Source organism: Elaeis guineensis, chromosome 5, assembly GCF_000442705.2.
Source record: "Elaeis guineensis isolate ETL-2024a chromosome 5, EG11, whole genome shotgun sequence".
NCBI classification, from domain to species: domain Eukaryota; kingdom Viridiplantae; phylum Streptophyta; class Magnoliopsida; order Arecales; family Arecaceae; genus Elaeis; species Elaeis guineensis.
This window is the reverse complement of record NC_025997.2, coordinates 113500785-113524835: the sequence shown is the minus strand read 5'-3', so window position 1 is coordinate 113524835 and position 24051 is coordinate 113500785. Positions and strand designations below refer to the sequence as shown.

Sequence of the window (24051 nt, the reverse complement as noted above, 5' to 3'; positions counted from 1 at the left end):
TTAAATCCCGGAAACCATGCTCATGCAATCTCCTTGGAAGTTGCAGCATGATAGCAGGATATCCTGATTCCAATTCAAGGCCACTGGTGGTGGGGATTTGGATATTTCAGAAAAGTGAAGTGTACATAGAGTGGATATTGCCTTTTTTTTTTCCTTTAATATTATTGAACTAAAGTACTAAGAGAGCTGATGAATTATTCTTTCATCTAAACCTCCACCAAAAAATGTCTCAAAATTGCTGCCTTCCATACGGTCACGCAGTGCTTACGGTGACGTCATCACACGGTGTTTTTCTCGATTCTTAACGTCTACTTCAGGCCAAGTTCATGCGACGATGTTACCTTAAAGCAAGTTTATGTAAAGATGTTACCTTGAGAATAGCCGGTTCAAGACCACGCACGTGCGCGCGCGCGCACAGATGGACGCGTATGTGTGCATGCACGCACGAGACTTTTCATATATTCAACCTCATTTTTGGTGCGACGCATGCACGAGATGTCATATTCAACCTAATTTTTGTTGCCAAAGAACAGCAGGATGTTATCTTAAGGTGTAACAAATATAAATCCTATTCCCGCTTTGATCTGAGGAGAATGTGAACAACATACATGTTCTACCGACAATGCCCCGTCAAGATGTATTTTCCAGTTCGGTTTTCCATTTTTCATGAAGAAAGTCACTTCCTAGAAGTTTCGATATTAATGATGAAGCATCGGACGGGCTGACTAAGCTATATAACTAAGTTGGACCTTCAGTTGTCTTTTGAGGCAGTTGGACCTTGGACCTTTTTTCAATTGTCTTTGTGAGGTAGTTTGATCAGTCTTTTGAGAATATATTATATGAAACTTTGTTGTCACTCTCCTGGTCAGAAGTGCTCTCATCATTATATTTCACAAAGGAAAACTTAGGGTCATAAATATATATTCTCTTTGTGTTTTTTTAACCAAAATGGTCGAGTCATATCCACATCTGGCGTGGATACATCCAACAAAATTGGAAAATAAAATAAAGGAATTCTTGATGGTTCCAGGTCCTTCAAAACGCTCTTTCAAGCGGACAGCGGTTAGCCAACTCTCCGAACACATGCGCAGCCCGTAAGGATTTACGATCGCTGACCACATGTCTGAGAGAAAAGCTTAGGCATCAGCCGGCTTCGGCTGCCCCACAGTCCAACCAATCGCGGTCAATGAGTCCTCTTCCAGCTAGATATCGCTCGCTCGCTCGAAAGGCAAAAGTAGCATACCTGATGCCCTCCCAATCCCATGGCCCTCTCAACTGCTCTCTCTCCTAATTTTTAAGTCATCATCTCCTCAAGTTTTCCTTCACCATCAAGCGGTGAAAATATGCTAGTGACAAGGAGCAGTCTGCATTTTAATACGGTAAAATTTGCAAAGATGAGACACCTTTGCAGAGGTATCATAAGCCATCTCATAAGGAAATGTTTTAATACGGGGATGACCATATGCATGCCACAAGGTAACCATAATATGGCTCCATCTGTATGACTATCAACTTCTCATCCCTAGCACGAGAGATGGTATACGGAAGCCAGAGACTCGGAATTGAGCCATCTGACAACAGAACAGTTATGAGACGCAACAAAAACGAAAGGGCTGCCCAGAGTGTTTAGGTTACCCTTATCCACCACCAAAAACTGAAGCAACAACATTTAAACATCTCAAGAGCAGAACTAGGGAAACCGAAACCAGAGAGCATTACAACTAGAAATTTGCTCTGGCCTTCATGGAAGCTGATGATAGAACTGTCCATCTTAAAATAACCAAGGGCCACGGAGGACAGTTCCAAAAAAACAGCAAAGCTACAACCGCTTCTGCTGTTTTGCCGAGCTACTCGAGGTACCAATTGAGATCCTCAGGTTATGTATTCTTTCTAGCTGCATAAACCCTGTAAGCAGCCAGTCCCACAACCGCCACAGCAGCTCCAACTGAAATAATGAACCACAAACAAAATTTGAATAAGCCAGCATCGGGAAAAGAAAAGAAATACAGCTAAAGAAGCGGGTCTTCACAGAAGAAAAATGGCACGAAACATGAACTGCTTTACTGGACACATGATCAGCTGATAAATCAATTAATAATGACAGTAGATAAATTACCTTTTTTTCAGGGAAACTACCAAGCATGGTATTGAGTAAAATTGAAAAGGATGTTTATTAAATTTACACATAAATATGATTATCACTAGGATGGAAATTTATAACTTGATTTGTCAACCCAAACTGCAAACAACCTCCTATAAGTAGGTTTAGATTCAGCATAAATGAGTTTCGATCATAAACAGATCAACCAGCCTAAACCGTTCATTAAATAGGGTGGATTCATGTTTAGACCTTTGACCTATTTAACCTGTTTAACCAGTTTAAAACCTACATAACCCATTTCAGATTTATTTAGCCCGTTTAAACTCATTAAAAACCCACTTAACCTATTTAAGCTGATTCAACCTTTTTAATAAATGGGTTATATGGGGTGGATCAAGTTACCTGTTTAATGAAAAGGTGAGGTTCGAATATGGACTATTTAATAGTTCTCACAAGTCATAGAATTATGCTGATTTTGGCCTAAATCCAATCCTGCTAATCCAGTGATAAACTAGTGCTCAAACAGAGAAGAATACAGTTTGATCCTTCGAAAGAGAATAACAAAATTTGAAGTACTGCTGATTAGTACGAAAAACAAAAGGGCAACATTTGTTGCACCACCACCCACCCCCCAAGCAAAAGTACTCAAAAGTAGGCTTCCTTTCACTGCGATGGGCTTCATAGCATATGCATTCTTCCATGTCTTGTTTAATGAAAATAAACAAGGTAAACCATATTAACAACTTCTGATCAGATCACACAAGCAAGATTGAAAGGAGGGGGAGGGGGGGTTGGGTGTGTTCATATTAAATAAGTCGACATGCATCACTATGTATCTTTGTGTGTTCTAGCCTACTTGTTTATGCAGAGTTCAATCCAACTCAACTATGCCTTAACCCCAAACTAGTTGGAGTCAGCTATATGAGTCTTCTTCCATCTGTCCATACTAAATTCTGCTAGTTTATGCGGAGTAATGTGAGCTAAAAACTACGAGAGATACTAATAAAAAAGCTAATGCATGGCATTCTACAAATACATAACTGTATCATCCTGGTAATACCATATCCCAGGAAATAAAGCAACCATATACATCACATATTATCAGAAAAGGCTTTGTAAGTTTTATATTTACCATTCCTTATTATCTAAATTTCCTAATCTCAAACCAGTTTAGCTGTGCTAAAAAATCTAATAATGACAAGTCACCAGAGCACCACAGAAAAGTTACGTTTAACCACACAATGGCTAGGTCTCAAATGCTTATATTTAAATCTTCTATTCAATGTCAAGTGATGACAAATCAGAGTTCCAGACATGATAAAAAAGAAAACATGTTTTTAAATTACAAACTAAATCATAAGTTGATATTGGTTACAGCTTCAATGTGATAAGATCTAATGCAATAATTTTATAGTACAGGTTAGTATAGAGTGAAGAAAATGAAAATTTCCAGCAAAACTAATATTAATACATAGCTGTATAGCAAAAATAATAATAATAAAATAAATCAGATGCATGTATGCATGTGCATTTAGACAAGCCCCCCATGGCGTAGTCATCACTTTCAAGCGAGTCAGCATCTTGGAGATAAGAGACAGACTCTTCTAATAAAGAAATATGCTTTATTCAACAATAAAAAATAATACCTACTGCTTGTTGGTACCGCTAGTCTTAAAGTATAACTCATTATCCAATGTGATCTCAAAACTGGACTCCCTTAAGAAAGTGCTAAAATAGGGTTCCTGCCCTTGCACAAACTCACAGATTTGATGACTCAGTACTTGTAAAATATAATTTTACATGACGATACAAGGCATAACAAATCATAAACATGTTTGATAGTGAATTATATTAAAAATATAGAAAACAAACCAAAATTTTACGTACCAGCACCACAGGAGTACTGAGTTCATGTACCAAGTGTTGGTACAGACTTTTACTGAGGGGTTTGCTGGTGCCAGTATCTTATTCGTACAAGCCAGTACTGCACCAATATTTAAATCTTTGGAACAAGCTCTTGAGAACCATAAATTGTCTATGCTTTTATTAATTCAAAATGGTGATTCAGCTACAAAAGGTGAACTAAGGCGACTACTATATTAGAAGAAACTGTTTACAATTACATGCAACTCGTGGTCAAAATGGACAGGAAGGATAACCCTTATCTGGGTACTGAAACACATATAAAGAGTAAGCTTATAAAAATGCAAATAGTAGACGCTTAGATATCATAAAGACCTCCTTACATGTTCAGACATCAACTTGGGAATGAAATCTATGTGATAATGGACTGTGTACAAACTAAGGAGTCACTATCGAGGATGACCATACGGAATCGTTAGACATTTATAACACCATAAGAAATCAACCAACAATGAATATAAGAAGATAGAAGACAACAAATAAACTTAATAAGTCGAAGTGTCGAACAGCTAAAGTTATTATTAAAAATTAATTCCATAAGAATAAGTAATCATTTGATAAATATAAAATTTCCTTTCGTACATACTAGAAGGACAAGATATGGGATTGGAACTTGGGGCAGCAAATGTAGCATTACTTTGTTAGAAACATGACCTAAAGTGGGGTCCGACAGCAAATTCCTAAGTTTCATGGTAGCAATAATAATATTATTTTGTTCATGGTCCAAAAATTTGTCTCACAAATGGTTATGTCAAATGGCTTCTATGGCAATCTTAGAAGAAAGATAGGAATCTGAAGATTGTAACTAATATCAATAGAGATATCATCACAGTTTTTTCTGATGTAATACAAATCGGAATTTTAGCACCTGGTGTTGCATGACCAAATATTACCATGCAAAATTAATATTTGCTGTGCTAGGTGGTGCCATGAAAACAACAATACCTGAAACTAACATGAGGGAACGATTTACAATCCGGCGATAGTGCTTGCGGTTTCTTCCAGCTTCAGTTTCAGGAATGCTCAGATGGGGATGTTGTGCAGCAGTAATTATCCTACGGAAGACATTATTGAAATCTCTTAACTTTATGCTGACAGGTATAGGTGTCTCTATTCCCATGTCCTGGCTTACCTGAAGCAGCATGAATGCAAAAACGTGTATATAGCAGATCAGTAAATACAGAGACCCTATAGGACAATGGTTATTTACTTAGTGCACAATCAATTAAAGAAAGAGGCATAGATCAATGAGAAAAACCAACATAAGAGCTTCTAGTGCACGGCCAAAACATCAAAAAAAAAATGTTGGAATGGCAATGCAGCATATTAAACATTAAATGACAATCAATAATATCAAAGATTCAAAATGATAACCACGTGCATGGGTGTGTGGATATAGAAACAAACCCTTAAGATGTACAATGTAATGCAAACATTCTACAATTAAGATTTTAATATTGGTTTAAGCATAACATGCTATTGACCTCGAGAATAAATATGGATAACTATGTGATTTTCCAAATATAAAAGCAGAATATGAACAAGATTTCAAGATGCAGTTATTGTCACAAAATTACAAATGTTACAGGGCAACAAGAAACATAACATACCCTTGTTGAGTCCTGAATGGCCAAGGGATATGGATCAAGATCATCCTTAGAAGAAACAATAAGGCAAGGAACCTCAAAGCCAGTATTTTCTCCATGAGTAGCAACTTGCATGAGCAAATCTTTTGCTTTCGTCCATGAGTTCTCATCCGAACTGTGGAAACAAAAAGGCATACATCATAAGCATGCAATTGCTTAACTGTAAATGCAAAAATATAGTATTATTTCAAGAACTTCTAATAAAGAAATAATTGGGAATGTTATGTTAAGAACTTAGGTCTCAAGCCACAAGTGACACCTTAGTACTAACTGAAGTACATAGAAATTAAGTCAGCCATCGGTTGAAGAATAACAACAGGAATATATGACACATAATGTCACAAGAGAACTCTCCGAAGTTTAAAAACCATACAGCAATGAAATGGGCATCACAAAATACTAATTATAGATTATATCAGAGCCTATTGTGGTGACTAAATATGCCAATTTTTTGTTTTCGCCATCCCTAAACAAGAAAGAAATCCAGCATAATATTGCTAACTCATATAGTCAAAAGGCCATGCACATGCACACATATGCAAGCATGCAGAAGAATGCACAAACATGCATACATGCGGTGGTGCACATGCACCTGTCAGCTAAAAGCTTGCAATCTAACTGAGAAGTCATCACTTTCTGTCATCTCCTGGATGAAGTGAAATCTTCTTCAGTGTGATTTGTCCTCCAGTGAAAAATGGAATATATTGCAATATATACAACTTGATTATTATAATGCAAACTCGGTGATTCCAATGACCTCCAACTCTGATAGAAGTGACTGAGCATGAACAGCTCCCACAATAAGTTGCCATTGCAAGATATTCACTCTACAGCCTACATTTGATCTAATCAAGATGCCAGCTTCTTGCTTTTCCATAATACCAAATAATACTTCTCTGAACAACAAAGACAGCTGAATTTGCATCAGGAACTATCTCAATGCAAGATGATTTTTGCCCTTTGTATAATGTGCCTTGGAATGGATCTTTCTTCAAACACCGAATATGCATCATCACATCAATAAATCATGGCATGGCAAGGCCACCTTTGAACATCTTAAGGTGAAAATTAAATGTTCAAATATAAAATATACCACACAGATCCCTTACACATTTACTAAAAAAAAAGAAAGAAAAGGGAAAGAACGAGTAATGTTTGCTAGCACCTTCCAATATTTAGTAAGGTATGTCAAAAGCCATGGACTAACTTACCGCCCTGAACCACCCAATGTAAGGCATACCATATCATACTAGGTTGGAACCAGTACAAAATGTATAGTCAGGTTGATACAGGCCCTGTACCACACCATACGAAGGTGTGTACCGATGCGTACTGAGATGCACCAAGATAACAGTGAGAAAATGGTTTGATTGCTGTTTCAATACAGGGTGCATACCATAATGCACCAGTACGGTACCCAATATCGAACCTTGGGCCAAAGAACTATGGAGATATCAGCCTCAAAAAAAAAAAAAAAAAGGACAAAGTGAAGCCTTGGCTTTTTAATTTTAAAACTGCCACTACATATCAAAATTAGGAAAATTGACCTTTTGTTTTGGTTCAGGAAATTGCATTTCTGTTTCAGCGTCATCAATGGTTTTTATTTAAACTTATGAAAATTAAGGAACTATTAAAATCGAGAAAAAAAAAATAAAGAAAATGAATTTAGTTGAGAATGTAAACAAATATCACTACAAAGAGACAATGCTATATTCTTCAGAACCATGGTTTGCCGAACAGGTCTAAACTGGACAATTCGAGGCGTGCCAAACCATCTCGTCGGCAATCAGGTGCAATTCGAGCATTCGATTTGGAACGCCGACGAAAAAAGAGCAAGGAAGAGAAAGAGAGGGGAAGGAAAGAGAAACAAAGACCGGCGGTGGCTCGTTGAGGCCTCCAGGGTTCTACGGTCCTCCATAACATGCGAAGAGAGAGAGAGATAGAGAGAGAGGGGGAGAGGAGAAGTGAGAGAAAGACGGTGGGGAGGATGTCAGAAAGCCGCCAAGTGACCGTCAGATGGCCCAAATCCACCCCACGGTCGCTGCAGCTTCAAAATTGGGGTGTTTCCTTCCCTATTTCATTGCATTTTTAAAAAAGTACGATGAAATAGGGATGTCACCCCTATTTTGAATCCGCAACGACCGCAGGATAGATTTGGACCGTTCAACGGCTATAACAGCCACCCGATGGCCTCCCCGCCACCATCCACTCACTCTTCTCTCCTTTTACCTCTATCTCTCTCTGCTCCTTTCCTCTTGCGGAGGACCGTGGAGCTTGGGGGGCCTCGATAGCCCTCCAAAGGCCTCCGCAGTCCTCCGATGGCCACTGTTGGTATGTTCGTCGGCCTCCCTTTCTCTCCCTTCCTCCCTCCCTCCCCCCTCTCTCTCTCTTCTTCTCTGGTTCATCTCTCATTTTCGTGTTGGTTTGGGCTCGACACGATGCAATATGGGGGCATACCAATGCATACCGTCGGCCGGCCAACATAGAATCCGATTCTAAGTTGGGGATCCTTGTTCAGAACCTTGGAATGTATAAATTAGCGGTATTGCACTACAACAATCATATAAAGTAATTTTAAACTTATAATGTTAAAGATAGTCATGTTTAGATTGAAATGTATTGTTTCACTATTTGATGGCCATTTGACAAATGGCGGTCTAGATGTTTACAAGATCTCAGTTTTAGAATAGCCAAGCAATGCCTAAAAATTTACTTGACAATCTCTCTGGGCATTACATTGCAATACTTCCAAATTTTTTTCATTACTTGCAAAAATCTGTTAGTCTAGATAAATACTTCATTCAAAAAATGGAGAAAATACTGAGTATCGATACATAAAATTGACCCCCATTATCAAGCAATACTAACACTATGCCAACATGGTATGGGATCGAATTCTGAGATTGTGAACCTTGGGCACAAGTAAATCATAAACAGAATGGCTTTGGCCATATAATTAGTTCTGATTGAAATTTTAAAACCAACATCATGTTTGCCACAAACTCAATACATGCTACATAAGACTGATGGCCTCAACTTATTATCAATAAGTTGTTGCCTAGAAACTCTACAACAAGATTGTCCTAAAAAAACATAACGGTGTATAATTATGGTATCAAACATGAGAGACAATGAAACATGTTACTGGGTTGATAAAGGGTATTTAGATTTTAGAAGAGTAAGGGTGACAGGAGAGAAAAGCAAGGTTAAGGAAGAAAAGGGAAATTCCACCATCCAAACAGGCTGAAATATGACAACTCTTATCTGGTTAAAGGGACCAACCGACAAGTTTTGCCTTATCATAGTGGCCCTTGATTGGTAACCCATTAAACCATGTAAATAGATCCAAAACCAATCCACTAGAGAGTAGAGACCAATTCAAAAAATTTAAAAAAAAGAAAGAAAGAAAGAAAGAAAGTGAGAAAAATCACTACTCCGCATCCCATCAACATGTGAAATATCATAAATCCAGTACATACTTCCAATGCACAAAATCACTTGGGCAGAAGCAGTCATTAGGGATAAACCTATATATCCATTAACATCAAGACAAAAAGACCACCTATGGCACACATTATTTGACTCACAATGTTAAAAGAAAACAAACGAGATAAGTGAAAAATCCATATCAGCCCAATTCAACCAAAGGTGGTCGACTCTTGCAAGCTTAAAATTGGGATAAATCTAACAACTGTTTGTTGGATACTGGTATTGCAGACACTTAGCATATGGTTACCAACTTACCATGTTGGAGTTTAGGGCAATATGTAGGATAGTTTAGTATATAGAAATGAGTCAATCAAGCATGCCACATGGGAACGTATGGTAAGAGGGGCAGGTTAATACCTATCATGAACAAATACTGCTATGTCACAACCTGCTAAAGACTCCTTATTAGACAGCACCGTTTTGACTTCATCATCTGGTACCTCTCGCATCACTAGTGTCTTTTTTATCCCCTTCAGAAATGACACCAAATGATGTAATTAGATAGACAATGAAACAAAAACTCAACCACTGCAGCAAAATGGCATGCAAGGTCTCTTTAATGCATCCATTATATTATAACATACTCTATATGCTATCGTTTATGCTGTGAAAAAGAATCAGTCATGGATTTAAACCATCTTATACCAGAAAAGTATCATAATGTAACATATCAAATGGCAACTCCAAGGGCAGGATCAACAAAAGCAAAGCATATGTCCTACTAAAGTTTTTATGCACCTAAAAAGAAAACCGACTTCATGAGAACCAGATGCATGAATAAGACAATAGAAATGATGAAAAACAGAAAGAAGTTAAGTTAGTAATATCAAGATCAGCAATTGGAGATGTATGACAAACAAAAATGATCTATCACATGGTGAGATGATTTCACTTTATTAATAAAAGGAAAATACTATTTAAGAAAACAAACCAGGAAACAGAAATGAACCAGCAACTATTAAGATTATATTAATCTTAGAGGGAAAACATGGGAAGATAATTAAAAAGTTGGAATAACAGATGGAGACCAATTATAAGCAGGAATATACTTCATCGGCATAACACCGTCTAATTTACATTAAATTCAACCTGCAGATAGTCAAAAACTCTGATGGTTTAAACACTTAATCTATATAAGAAAGTCAAATGAAGTTCTAAACTAACAATACATCCTAAGTCATCTTTAGCATATATATTGGCATTATATACTAGCATGCACCAACATTATGTATGTTTACTCAAAACTTGTAACAAATATAATGTAATCAAAGTAATAGAATATAATAATCTTGAAACACATCAACACGGTAAGCATTTAGCATTTGCAAAGTATGCGGGCATAAAGATACTCCATCCATCAAGGTAACCTTGTGACTCCACATATATTATGACAATACATGAAAACATTTTGGTGATCTCTTATTTAAATCCATAAAATTAACAATAGTTCTGCTTTTCACAAAAAGTTGCATGCAGCTAAAGAAACTGCTAAAATATGATAACCAATGCAAATAGTTGATCAAAACTCTATGCCTATTAAATGGAGAGGAGAGAGGAAGTTTGACCACTCTCCAAAATTCAGGGAAAATCAAAAGAGATTCGTAGGAAAAAACAGGTGAAAAAGGAAATCCGCGCAACTTGAACCGTTATTAAGTTATTTTTTTCCATAAAAACACTTGGACTTTTACTAGATATTTAGATTCCCATCTAAAAAAACTTGGACACTAATTCCCAACATGCTAGTTCCCTCTTCTTCCACCTATTCTCAAGAGGTGTCGAATTTTTCAGACTCCATGAAAGGAAATCCAATATTACAAAGAACTAAAAGGAAAACAGGATCTTTTTTCGCATCTCCCACCCTAATTGTATTGATCCAGTTGTATCCAAAACACCCAAATTAAACACCAAACTCAACTCTTATTATTCTCCCGACCATGCTGCTTCTACCTTTTACCCCTCTGACGTCTTGGTGCTTTTTGGGGTCATTATTGCAGTTTCTATAGAACAATTATTGTGATTCCAATTTAACAATGCCGTCATCACACATCATTGATAACCTTAATACTTAGAAGGAAGTCCGCTGCCTCTTTTAGAGGTCATTGGGGTCTCCGGGTTCTTCACTGCCACCTTTGAGTAGTCATTTCTCATTGAACAGCATGTTTCTTCTCCTCTTCTCTATTTTTTTATTTCTTTTAGTGTTTTTGCGATAACATATGTTCTCTATGTTTTACTTTTCTTTTTACTTCTCTTTATTTTGTAGAGAAGAAAATTTGCTGTCTCCTTTTTCACCCTTCTCCTAGCCAAGGTACGCCCCAGGGTTTCCATCTCTCTCTTTTCTTTATCTCCTTTTCTTCGCTTTTTAATTTTATTTGCAACAAAGATTTAGGTCCCGGTGGAATGTCCCATTGGACATCAGGACAGGGTACCACTCTATATGTCGGGACTGGACCATCCCGCCATCATCCCAGTGTCTCAATCGGGACATCTTGGACATCCCTTGTCCAAGCGTTAGGATAGGGGAGAACGGTAGTGTATCCCATTCCATGAAAAAATCAGGACTACTTTGTTCTACAGGATTTAAAACCTTGATTTGTAATATATTTTGTAATATATTAATGTTATTATCAATATTGGTGGAGATTTTTTGCTTGATTTTCTTTTTTATTTAATATTACTATTAACTATAGAAATTATTTAATATTTAATATCAATATCAGTTTAAAATTATTTATGAATAGATTAAATATCATATTAATATAATAACATTTATATTAAATATTTAATAACCATGCTCTTGATTTTGCACAAAAGAAGATTTGCGGTCTTCTTCCTATCCTCCCAACCAAACTACGCCCGAAGGTTTCCATCTCTCTCTTTTTTTGTTTTCTTTTCCTTGCTTTTTCCTTCTATTTGCAATATATTTTCTAATCTACATAGCATATTATATTTGAATTTGGTTTTCTTAGAGTCATCACTATAAAATATATTAACATTGAAGTTGTTGACACAAAAGTTATCGATATTAACATTAATTTAAAATTATTGTGAATAGATTAAATATTCATATTAATATAAGTTATTATATTTACATTTATATTAAACATTTAATAACCATGCTCTTTATTTTGTACAAAAGGATGTTTGTGGTCTCCTCCTTCGCCCTCCTAGCCGAGGTCCGCATGACGGTTTCTATCTCTATCTTTTTTGTCTCATTTTCTTTGCTTTTTCCTTCTATTTGCAATATATTCTGAGATCTCTATATCATGTTATATTTGAATTTGATGTTTTCAAAGTTGTTAATATTGAAGTTGTTAATATTTATATTTAATATGTAATATTACTATCAAATTTGTATTATTTAGGAACATGTTAAATATTCAAATAATGTAAGTTCTCATATTGACTTTTATATAAGTAGGTTGTATGTGGCATATTTCAAATGGATCCTGTTGAAGAAAGTCATAATTTTCTACAGCTTATTGCCAATATGATCAATCTAACAAAAGGTTATAACTATACTGTTTTCCTATTTATTTATTTAAAACCTATGTATATTACTAATCTTTTCTTCTCTATTTTTTCATAGGTTGAAACAATTAGATGAATGCTCCAACCAAAACAAAAACAACTGCTCAAGTTCAAAATAGAAGGAACCCAAATCTTCTGCACCAAATCAAAAAGGAATGGATGTCTGGATATAAGCACACATTTTTTTTTCTATCCTACTACAAAAATTCATATGTTATATTCAACAATTTCTTTTTTCCATATTGTTGATCTTTTTGCTAGTGAGATGTTAACAGTAACATTGTCAATAATTATTAAATATAATTCATTCATAATATATTTTTTATTTTATTTTAAATTTCTTATTTATACTTCTATTATTATCAAATTATATTTCGATTTTCATTATCCGCTCATGCATTGCATGGACAACATTCTTGTTTATATTAAAAAAAAAAAAAACCATTTGCTTATCTAATATTTGAATATTAACATTTGCAATAACTACAAAGCAAAATGAAATTAGTAACTAGTTATAAAGTAAATATTTCCAGCTAATAAGCTTGATAACATCAAGAATGAACAGTGTCAAAACTGAATTTTCACGTTTCAAAGGAGTGCTTCATTAAATTCTCAGAAAGAAATCTGCATCTAAAAGAGTTTCAAAAAGATCTTGTTGATCAGAAAAAATCCTTGAGGTCTTAATTTATAGTGCTTAATCCATGCTTATGAGCTAATTATCATATAAACAAGTAAATTGAATTCAAAAAATAACCAAAAGCTGGGCTACAAATGAAAAGAATTCAAGAAAAAATATAGTTTGTTTGCAAAGTACTGATTAGCCCCACATTCAATGCTATGAGTTATATTTCATATATACAGTGCGTCCTCCAATTTAACAAAGAAATTTAGATCCACGATGCGCACGGGTTACACAGGGTCTATATTGTGCCAAAACCAAATGACAGCACATATTGCTACTACCTTATGTGCATAGCAACATTTTGGACAAAAGCTGCAACTTATTACAAACAATACCAAAAGAACACTGGACAATCCATACAAAATTCAAATTATAAAAGCATCTTTTTGTACTTGATGCATTAATTTAAATCTGTTCATACTTCATACTATAAAAAGACAATGTTAAGCCTTCTCAGTGAGAAACTTCTGTGCTAACCATCATTGAACTGGCTTAAAAGCCCAAGAGGTCTAAGTAATTTTCTTTCTTAAGCACATAATAGAATGCAGACAAAGTAGATATAAACATGATACTAACAAAGTGTACAGTTCAGATTCAGGGAAGAAAGAAATAAATGAAAATGTCATTTTCAGTATACATCCTTACACCAAAAACATACGCCTAATGAGGTTAGATGAGTATCTTGGAATATTTAAAATACAACTGTAGCCCATACAGGTCCATACCCGCTGCATACTAATATAATCCATACTGACTATTTCGGTTACTTTTTATTCTTGCTGATACTGTCTTGGTCTGTCCCAAACATAACAGTACCACAACATTCTAAGAAAAGCTGATATAGAGCACGATACCACCATTTAGGCCCTTGATTTCCATAATTACCATTCTGTTTTGGTAATGACAATAAGATCCAAGCAGACTTCGTATCCAGATATCTCACACTGTTTTATTTATATTATCACCAAAAAATAAAGCATATTTGTAGAAAAATACATGCTTTCTTTAACTAGAGTTTCTCTATGTTTCCTCAGAATTTTAAAAATTCCCCTTATTTTTATTGTTTAAATAATATTTTTAGCTTTATTTTTGTAGTTTCAGAGCAAGGCATATAATCAGTTGGGCTTGTGCTTAAAGATATCAAGACCAAAATCACTTCTGAAAGAGAATATTTATATTTATGCAGTGCATCATTTGTCATTATTATTTGCCTATGACATGAATATGTTTGAGTAGAAGTGACCTCAGAGAACAATTTAGTGTGTGACATTTAAATTAGGCACAAAAACATGAACATTTATGATTGCCAATAAAAATTTTAGAGCACAAAAAATTAAAAAAAAAATCTGTTCTTCTAAATTTAGACTGGTCAAAAAACTCAGATATGGAGCATGAGTTACATAACATGTTCAGATACTACGTTGAAAGTCAAATATAAAGCATGAGTTATGTAAGCAAGTCGGATGCTTCTACACCAAAGCATACTTACTCCTGGCAGTTCGACAATATTTGCTGCAAACCGCTCACTGGTTGTTGGTGTATACTTCTCAGAGAATGTCCTGGAATAAAAGGTAGAAGTGATAAGGAATTATAAAATAGACAAATGCCTGAATAGATAAAAGAGAAGTTATTAAACATGATGCAATCTTAGATGATTGCAAATCAAGAAAGGTTAAACTAGAGGGAATCTGGAACTCTTACCTTCCAATTAATGCATTTAACAATGCAGATTTTCCAGCATTTTTAGGACCAAAGACAAAGCACTGCAGAACATTTCTCTGGGATTGTTGACGTTTACGATCTGTCCTCCTTTTTCTGGTTACATGAAATGCTGAAGCAGCATCACCAGTGTATCCAATGTACATCAGATTAGCCAGACTACCTGCTGGATCTAGAAGTGTCATAAGGGCCCACTGCATTTACAAGGATTTACTCAATGAGAGTGACCATATATTTTCAAAGTTCCAGACTATGTTTTAGTGGGCAAAGTTTACCAGACAGTAAAATAGTAAGCATATAAACAAAATGACAGCTAATATAGCATACAGACCCAAAAGTCTAATGCAGTAAAAGCATTAGCAGTACCCAGTACATATAAATTTCAATTAGGTATATCATGTTTAATAGTGATGTGAAAAAAAGAAAAAGAAAATTACAGCAGCCGCTTTATTCTGACTCTGTATTAAATTTATTTATTTTTTGTTCCAAGCATTTAATTTTTTTTAATTCACTTATATGGAAATATGTATGATTGTGATTAACCATATAAGTTTGAATATTGCATAGCTTTTAAGAAGCTAAGCGATCATGACAAGATTGAAACTAAAACTTGTTAAACAAATAAATAAATAAATATACAGCTAATTATGCATAGTTAACTTGAAAATCCTTGGATAAGTGAGTTGGAAGCCAATTGAAGCATGGAAAGAAGTTTAGATGACAGTTCAAACCAAGGGTTTAAATGTCGATAGCAGGCCTCATCACTGTTTGTTCCTAGGGCAGTATGGAACCAAGATGGGGAAGTAGGATCCCGGTCTATCCCAACCATTCTGGTGCTAACTGTCGGAATAAGACGATCGAGATGAACAGAAGGCTTCAATTTAAGAGAAAATCGGTGTCCTGCACCCATCCCAGAAACCATTTTCTTCCTGGTCGTGCCAGTACCACCGGAACAAAAATCCTAGGCACAAACAAATAGCAGAAGAATTTCGGTCATCACAAGACCAGTCCAAAGTTATAGTAGGCATTGGACATTTAATTCAAAATGGCTTATAATGCCAAATTAATTGTGCATATAGGTAATTTCTCTGTCCATTTTTAGGCATTCAAATTCCCAAAGGTCTTTTATAATGATAAAAACATAGATTTTGAAAGCTTACAAGATTTAGAAGAACTGTAACAATTGGATCCAAAAAAAAAAAGAGAAGTAACTTGTTGACATGGATTTGGCTATTCTACTACTCAATTTCAGCAACATTTGGATTATTTTGTAATAAATTGTCACCAAAAACAAAGATTTATATTCTAGATTATAAAATAGAAGATTTATATTCTAGATTATTGTAAAAATAGATTTTCTAACTATTTCATTGCTTTAAATATATAATTAATCATTTTTTCATGAAGAAACACTGAAATAATATGCCAAATGTTCCAAAGAACAAATATTTTTGATGCCTACATGCATGTTTATTTTCTTGACTTACTTTATTCTTTCTTCATTCCCTTATCTGATTTTTTCTAGACTTTGACAAATTTGGGCAAGAATCAAATCTGGAGTTCAAGCTGAAGAACTCAGCTAATAACCATACAAGAAACCGAAGCTAAGTTTTCAAGCCTTGGATGGAAGATCTAGATCTCAATAAAAATGAAGCTATAGAGAAAAAAGACAATTTAGGAGAAAGAAAGTCAATTTGGGAATATACAATAGCAAAGGATCTTCCAAGCCTCCAGTGTGTAAAACATGAATATGATGTCTTGAACATGATACCGTATGTAGAACAAGAATATGATGTCTTGAACACAATACCAGTATATTTCCAGCATGCAAAACACAAACATCTTCCAAGTTAATGTGGACCTAGAACTAAATGTCAGATTATGTGTTTAAACATCAAGTATTTGATTAACATATTTGTTCTATAAAAGATATGTTAAACAAATATGATATTACAGGATCATTCAAAAAAAAAAAAAAAAAATCAATGAAAAGATATCTGACAATATGACTTGTATGATCAAACTCAGCAGTTCTTATCCTGAAAAGCCAGATCATTCCTTACGAATGCAAACCATTCCTTCTGCTAGCCAAAAGGTCAATAAGAGCATCTAAAAAAATTTGGCAAACAGAATGACTCATCTGGGAGTTGTAATGAATCAAAACATCTCATTTTTTACTAAAAGTGAAGTTGGAGAGTCAACATTTTATTTAGAACAGTGCACACTAATTGACATATAAAGCAGTTAACTACTGAACTTGCGGAGTAGAAGAGCATGAACGAAAGGCGCAAACTAAAACACCAGTTATACAAGAAATACTGTGCTTTTTCATAGTTTTTACAGGTCATTCCAGGTTAATTTTTAGTTCTCTGGATTTTAAGTTGCATCAAAATGTTTGAGTTTTCAAGCTATAACAAACCAGTCAAAACTACATCAGTATTATAGGAACAAAAGGAGAATGAAATTAAAGCTGCTGTTCAATTTAAGGCTACAAAAGCATTGTAAATGTTATTATAGCATCAATGTTAAGCACCTCTGAAAGAAATCCTTCAAGTGACAATCCTCCTAGCACATTCTTTGCAGCAGCATCTTTGTAAGGAAGTTCAGACCAAGGGCTGTAGCACATAAGAAAATAGTAAGAAAACTAAAATCACAAGAATATACAGAGCTGGATAACTAAAATCAAGAATACTAAGAGTTGGATAAAAGTTATACAAGTGAACAGGCACTTCAAGCAGTAAACCAGATTAATCGATATTTTTTTCCTGATTTTTAAAGCCAAAATGTTTCCACTGACTTCTAATATAATAAACTTCACACCAATTACTTCCGCAGACATCAATTATATGAATAATTTGTGCTTCTATATGAAAAGTTCCTTCACGTCCATGAATATTAGGTGCAACAGCATCAAATGCACCAAGCAATGTTGCTTTTCCTGATCAAAGAATCATTGAGTGGCAGGTTCAATTATTAATTATTAATTAATGAATGCTTGCAGATTGCAACTTGAATACAGTAGAAACCAAAAGTATGCAGTCCCTACAAAGCAAAGAACAATATAAGAAATTAGCTCCTACTTTGAGAGAAAACATATTTACCTCTCTGGTGCAGTTGAAAACAGATCATCAAGTTCAGCAGGTCGCAGAGCCCCATCCTGTTAGCAAAATTACGAACAGCCAAAACAGGACGCTATTAGGCAGAACATAAAAAACCAATGCATTTCAGCAGCTTTATAAAGATCAGATTGCAAGAGCAGAATAAACCCCCTAACACCTTCTCTAAACACATAAAAAGGCCATCCCAATGCATGAGGCTCCTGCCACTATTGGATCTGGGAGGGTCAAATAGTCAAATGTATGCAGTCTTATCCACCAAACATAGAGAGGCATGCATATGAGCGAGTATTGAAACAACAAAAAAAGGAGCTGCTACAATACAACCTCTTAACAAGAAATACAATTACTAAGCATAAAAAAGATTAAAAGTGCTAGAAGTCAAAACCACAAAAAGTTCTGAAATCATTTATTTATTAAAAAAAACACTGACATTTCCGAGCTTTAATTTGACACACTTATTCGAAGTGATCTCTTCTTACTATTAATTTAAAAATAAGGCAAAAAGTTATGTACATATTATGTACTGGAAACTAATAAATAAATTAGAATTTTGGGCTTCATAGTACTGCCTGCTGGCTGGAAAGATATTTATACATCAAAAAGATACAGCAGCCAAAAGTTCACAAAATTGTCAATGAGAAAAGTAGCAGATGTTCAAGCTTCTTTCTTCCATTTGTAAATTTAGGATGCAGTATGATCACCAAATATGAATAACTTCCAAAACATCAGAGCATCAGCCAGTTCAGCACTTCTTACAAAGCATGACAAGACTTATCCCTCTGCTTTTGTAAATTATGTGGGAAATAATTCATTAGAATTGAAGAATGCCATTAGCTGGCAACAAAATAAGCAACAGAGAAGTGCACTAGAAACCTAGATGCAAAGCTGATGAGCAAAGAGGTTATGTAGAAGACCTTTTATAGAAGACATGATAGATATACAAAGGGCAAGATGTTGGGTTCATACATATAATAACTTGGAACGTTAGAGGAATGGGAAATGTTTAGAGGAAGATGGTCATAGGAAATATGTCGAGTCCAGAGTTCACCTTGGGGGTTTGTGTTAAAGAAAACATGGAGTTATATACTGTAATTGTTATCAAGTTAATTGCTAAAAATTAAGGAACTTGGAAACTTCAGGAATTCAAAATTATGGCACAAGAAGAAAATGGAATATACAGTAGTCTATAAACCTCCAAAAGGAAGAGAAGGAGATAACTGCAGGAATCAATAATTATATGATCTAGTAGAATATGTAAATTATCCCATTTCATTGCCACGGAGCGAGAAAGTCAAAAACAATATTAGCTAGTGTTTTGACTTATAGTCAATGATAAAATATCGATATTCCTCTCAAAGATGGAGACCCAACCTCGATAAATCTCTGGAAATTCATCCTAGCTCAGTTACAGCAATTCTTGATCACAATCAACAAAACTGATCTGTTTGTCATTTTCTCAGCATCTTGATAAGAAAAACTTGCATTGTTATCATGCCCTTGTCATCCAACTGATAAAAAGACATGAGCTTAAACCATGCAGTTTTAAGATTAAGAACATGTGGTTAATATTTGTAATACTTATCGAATCATAGAATAGTGGATTGCAACTATCAAATTTGTGGAATCTGCTCCAGACTGAAAAAGAAAGCCTGTCCATTGAAAACTATGCCAAATGAGTGCACTGAACATAATTTGGGCCAGTCAAGCTAGAGCTATGAAAGTGACTTTCTGGGATACAAAGCCAAAGATCATGATAAGGAAACTTCCGTAACATAAGAAACCAAGAATTTAAGTCCTGGTGGGACACGGGGTGTCCCCGCTAATTCTTGTGAGAAAACAGGAATGGGACTCCAAACCTCATTTGTGCGGGAAAGAAGAAGGATGGAGAAAAGCAAAAGTGAAAGGAAAGGAGGAAAAGGAAGCAAGAAGGAAAAGGAAAGAACGAAGGGAAGGGAGAAGAAAAGAATGAAAGGAGGGAATGAAGAAAGGAAACAAAAAGAAAAATAGGGAAAGAAAGAAAGAGAGAAGCATTGGAAGGGATAAGAAAAAGAAAGAAGAAAAAGGAAAGCAAGGAAGGTAAGGAAAAATGGAGGAAAGAAAGAAGAAAGTAAAGAAAGAAGAACAAGAAAGAAAGAAAGAAAGAAAGAAAGAAAGAAAGAAAATCAAAGGAAAGAAGAACAGGAGAGAGATGGAGGTTATGTACAGGACTCTCGACCGAGATAGTCACCGAGACAAAGCAGGACCATGAGGCATCCCGTTCCATGGAGAAGTGGGGACACCCATGTCCTATGGAACTTAGAATCTTGTAGGAAACAAAGCATATTACTACATAGTTAAGCTGTAAAATATTATAGATTTGTCTTATTAAACATATAATGACACCATCCATAAAACAAAAAATAAGAACCAAAAGAATAGGCATCTGATAAACACAATTTTAAATTATGAGAGCATCATTAAACATTTGGCATAGTTTAAGATAAGCAGTAAATAAATCATGTAACTTTTGGTGAAAAAGATAAATATTATGAGATGATGAGCAAGAAAGAACTCTTGACATGATGCAGGAAACAGAACATAAAGAAAATCATACATTGTCAATATCAAACATGGAGAAGATTCCCTTCAAAAACTCCATTGCTTCATTTGTCAGCTCCATGCTCTACAAAAAAAAAAAAGGCAAAAAAAAATTATGAAAAATGAGCATCTGTTCCAAGAAACTTTGTGCACTTTTATCAATAATAAAGAACAACATTTTTTTCTCCCTTCTTTTCTGGAGTTCCAACACTTAGGGCCAAAGATTCACCCCACATGGGCCTAAATATGGTAAACTCTTTTCTTTCAGAATAAGTGTTTTGTTTTCTATTTTAAAGCCAATACATTGAAACAAATGTGTGTCTTTTTAAGCAACCATCGGCAACCAATCACTGCAGTTATATTAGAGCAGCACAGAATTTAAAACAAACAAAGTTAACCTGGAAAATTTAACAATCTCAAAGTGATTATGCATAACAAAATTTGGAAAACAGGTTATATAACTCTAACTTGTCAAGTTGAAATGACGTGAATCCAATTGTATAATATCTTATTTTTCTCTGGTATCATTAATCATCATTGTCATCAAATAACTTGAAGATAAGCTCTTATGTCATTATAATATGTGCTAGCGTGGTCATTTTTACAAAGTAACTGATGCCTTGCCTCAATGGCCTATCTCACCACCTCAGCCTTTGAAATATGCTTACATATGTTTTTTCAACTTGAGTAACTGTGCATGAAAATTTACTCAAGAATAATTAATTATCATTTATCATCAAATAACTTGAAAAGAAGTTCTTATGTCATCTTAGTAATTGCTAGTCTTATTTTTTGCAAAGTAATTGTGCCTTGGCACAATGACCTATATCACTACCTTAGAGCTTAAAACAGTAAACAATCTTCAATGTGTGTTTTCAACTTAAATAAAAGTTTAACAGCACATACAAAATCAGACAAGATTACCTGATCCGGGGCTTGTTTAAATGTTAATGGAAGGAGATCGTTCCTAAGTTTAATATCATTGTCATATCCAAATTTTCTTAACACTGTCCACGTTGTTTCAAGACGGCCTTTTTCTATAAAAAGTGCATGGAGAAAAAGGAAGCCGGTCAAGGTAAGGCCATGCTCATTAACCCCCTCAGGCATCTTCTCTTGCACAACCCTCTTGACACCCACAATTTCACTAGGCTGCAGAGGAGCATTAAAACATCTAACCTGAACAAATATCACAAGGCATATATTTCAGAAACTGACCATGAGAAATAATCAATAACAAATAGTTAACTGGTAAGATGTCAAAAAGTATAATCTCGACAAAGAACAATAAAATGCAAAAGATTATGTAAACCAACCTGAAAGTCATTCAACTCTGCATCACTGAGAGCTCCATCTCTGTCATGGTCACAGAGAATGAATATACGTTTCAAAGCCCTCACACATCGAGGCTTTAGGGACTGTGTTTCTTGATCAAAAAGTGGGGCAGTAGGATGAAGCACTGCCTTCTGGGCATAATAGAAAACCTCAGGAACCTGCAGAAAGACAACACCTGCATTCTAATATCCTCGATTGACAGGCAAGAGTTACAGAACAAATAGAAATGGGAGCAGGCAGAACACCATAAACTCCCACCCCCCACCTCCCCCCCCCCGCCGCCCCCCCCCCCCCCCCCACAACAACACCCCCCAAATTAAAAAAAAAAAAAAAGACAATAAAGAAAGGGCGGCATACCTGAATCTGCCTGAGGGCAGAACACTCGATGCAAGTCTCGATCTCTCGAAACTGCTGCATAATCGGCGACATCACCTGCTCCAGGCTCACCTGCTGCTCGTCGCGCAGATCCAGCTTGCAACCGACCACGATCACCGGTACCCTTACCTGCCCATCCAGATCAAGAAGAAGAATTTATAATCTATCAAGTTTCTTCTAAAAAGAAAACCAAAAATGAGGCAACTTTGTGGACGAGGGAGGCCAAGAACCTCGAGGCGGCGGAGTTCCGGGAGCCAGTAGGTGCTGAGGCGGTCGAGGGTGGAGGGGCGGTCACAGGCGTAAGTAAGAACGATGGCGTCAGCCATCTGGCACTCGCTGATCAGCTTGCTCTTGTTCTCCAGGCTACAGTAAGATTTTCGAGATCAAGAAGCCAAAAGGCACGATAAGAAAGGGAAGAGGATTGAGAAAGGGAATAGGACCTGGAGGAGGTGTCGATGATGGTAGTAGGAACGCAATCGGGGTAGTAGTCGGCGGGAAGGCGGGTCGGGGGCATGACGTCGGGAACGTTCTCCGGGAAGATCTCGGTGGCGACGGAGACGATGAGGCTGGACTTGCCGGTGCCGGAGTCACCGATGACGACGACGCGGACGCTGGTCCGGCTGCCGACGCTCGCGGGGTTGGCCGCCATGGCAGAGATGAGGAGACAGGAGCTATCGCGGACGCTGGGAGGAGAGGAGGAGGGGTTTCCGGGATGGGCTTTTGCTCCAAAAGAGAGGGGCCCCGCCACCAAGAGGGCGAGTGAGCGCCGGTGGGTGCCCTACACCGTGTGCATGGGAAAGAAGGGAGGGGGTGAGACCAGGTTCGCACGAGCAAATTATTATCATCTTAATGCCGGGGAATTCTGATTAGAATTATTCGTCAAGCATAATTTTCGATTAGCTCTTCTTAGTTATTTTTGAAAGTCACTAATAAATTCCACACACAAAAAATATACGCAAAAAAAAAAAAAAAAAAATCTATGTACAAAAGTCATTGAAGCAAAAACTTCAACAATTCGTTTTTATTTTTTAGTTCCAGGCACAAAAAAGAGAAAAAAATACATAACATATTCTTCACAAATAAATAAATTAGATTTTTAGTTGAATTCTTCTAAGAAAATCTATAGCATCTTCTATTGCTGTGCTATATCTATAAATTCCTTTTGCTTCCACTCTATTTTCTTCCTTTTGCCATTTCTTCTCCATACATAATGAGAAAACCATAAGGGCAGTTTTACTCCATTAACCTAAATGCCTCAACTTCTTTTTTTCTTTTTTTTTTTTCTCTCTAGAATTTGTGGTGTTACTTCTTGGTCGCATGTTTCGAAATGCTAGTTTTCTAATTTTAAGAGTTTACACTTTTTTTAAGAAACTAATATCTTAGTGAACTGCTCTACAGAGACAAGACAAATAGAAAAATGATATCTATGAGTATTGATTAGCCATAAAACTTCAAATATTTTTTTTTATTTCTCAATTATTACTCCAAAAGAGAGATTTTTTCCATCTCTTCTTACAAAACTCCGAGGTTCTATCTCTTATATAAGGGATAGGTAGAGTC

General features: G+C 35.7%; 1 protein-coding gene across 2 annotated transcripts; it reads right to left on the bottom strand.

Moving 5' to 3' along the window:
• Positions 1-1369: 1369 nt before the first annotated feature.
• Positions 1370-23301, bottom strand: LOC105034773 (mitochondrial Rho GTPase 1). Of its 2 annotated transcripts, XM_010910047.4 has the most exons (15): positions 22932-23301; positions 22722-22854; positions 22474-22620; positions 22098-22274; positions 21709-21960; positions 20801-20869; positions 18190-18245; positions 17622-17703; positions 15071-15282; positions 14859-14928; positions 9517-9629; positions 5635-5785; positions 4970-5156; positions 3989-4085; positions 1370-1945 (listed from the first exon to the last, which is right to left on the bottom strand). In XM_010910047.4, exons 1-15 carry the CDS (start codon positions 23138-23140, stop codon positions 1891-1893), a joined length of 2010 nt encoding a protein of 669 aa, XP_010908349.1. In that variant the 5' UTR covers positions 23141-23301; the 3' UTR covers positions 1370-1890. The 2 variants fall into 2 exon arrangements, with proteins under 2 accessions (XP_010908349.1, XP_010908350.1); XM_010910048.4 differs by lacking the exon at positions 3989-4085 and having other exon boundaries at positions 22932-23300.
• Positions 23302-24051: the final 750 nt, after the last annotated feature.

Bases quoted from the DNA above. Each gene is read 5' to 3' on its own strand.
- LOC105034773 (XM_010910047.4), bottom strand. From the start codon at position 23,140: ATGGCGGCCAACCCCGCGAGCGTCGGCAGCCGGACCAGCGTCCGCGTC. The intron at 22,855-22,931 runs GTCCTATTCCCT...ATCTTACTGTAG, and splicing joins ATCATCGACACCTCCTCCAG to CCTGGAGAACAAGAGCAAGC. The intron at 9,630-14,858 runs GTAAGTATGCTT...TCATTTCTGAAG, and splicing joins ATATTGTCGAACTGCCAGGA to GGGATAAAAAAGACACTAGT.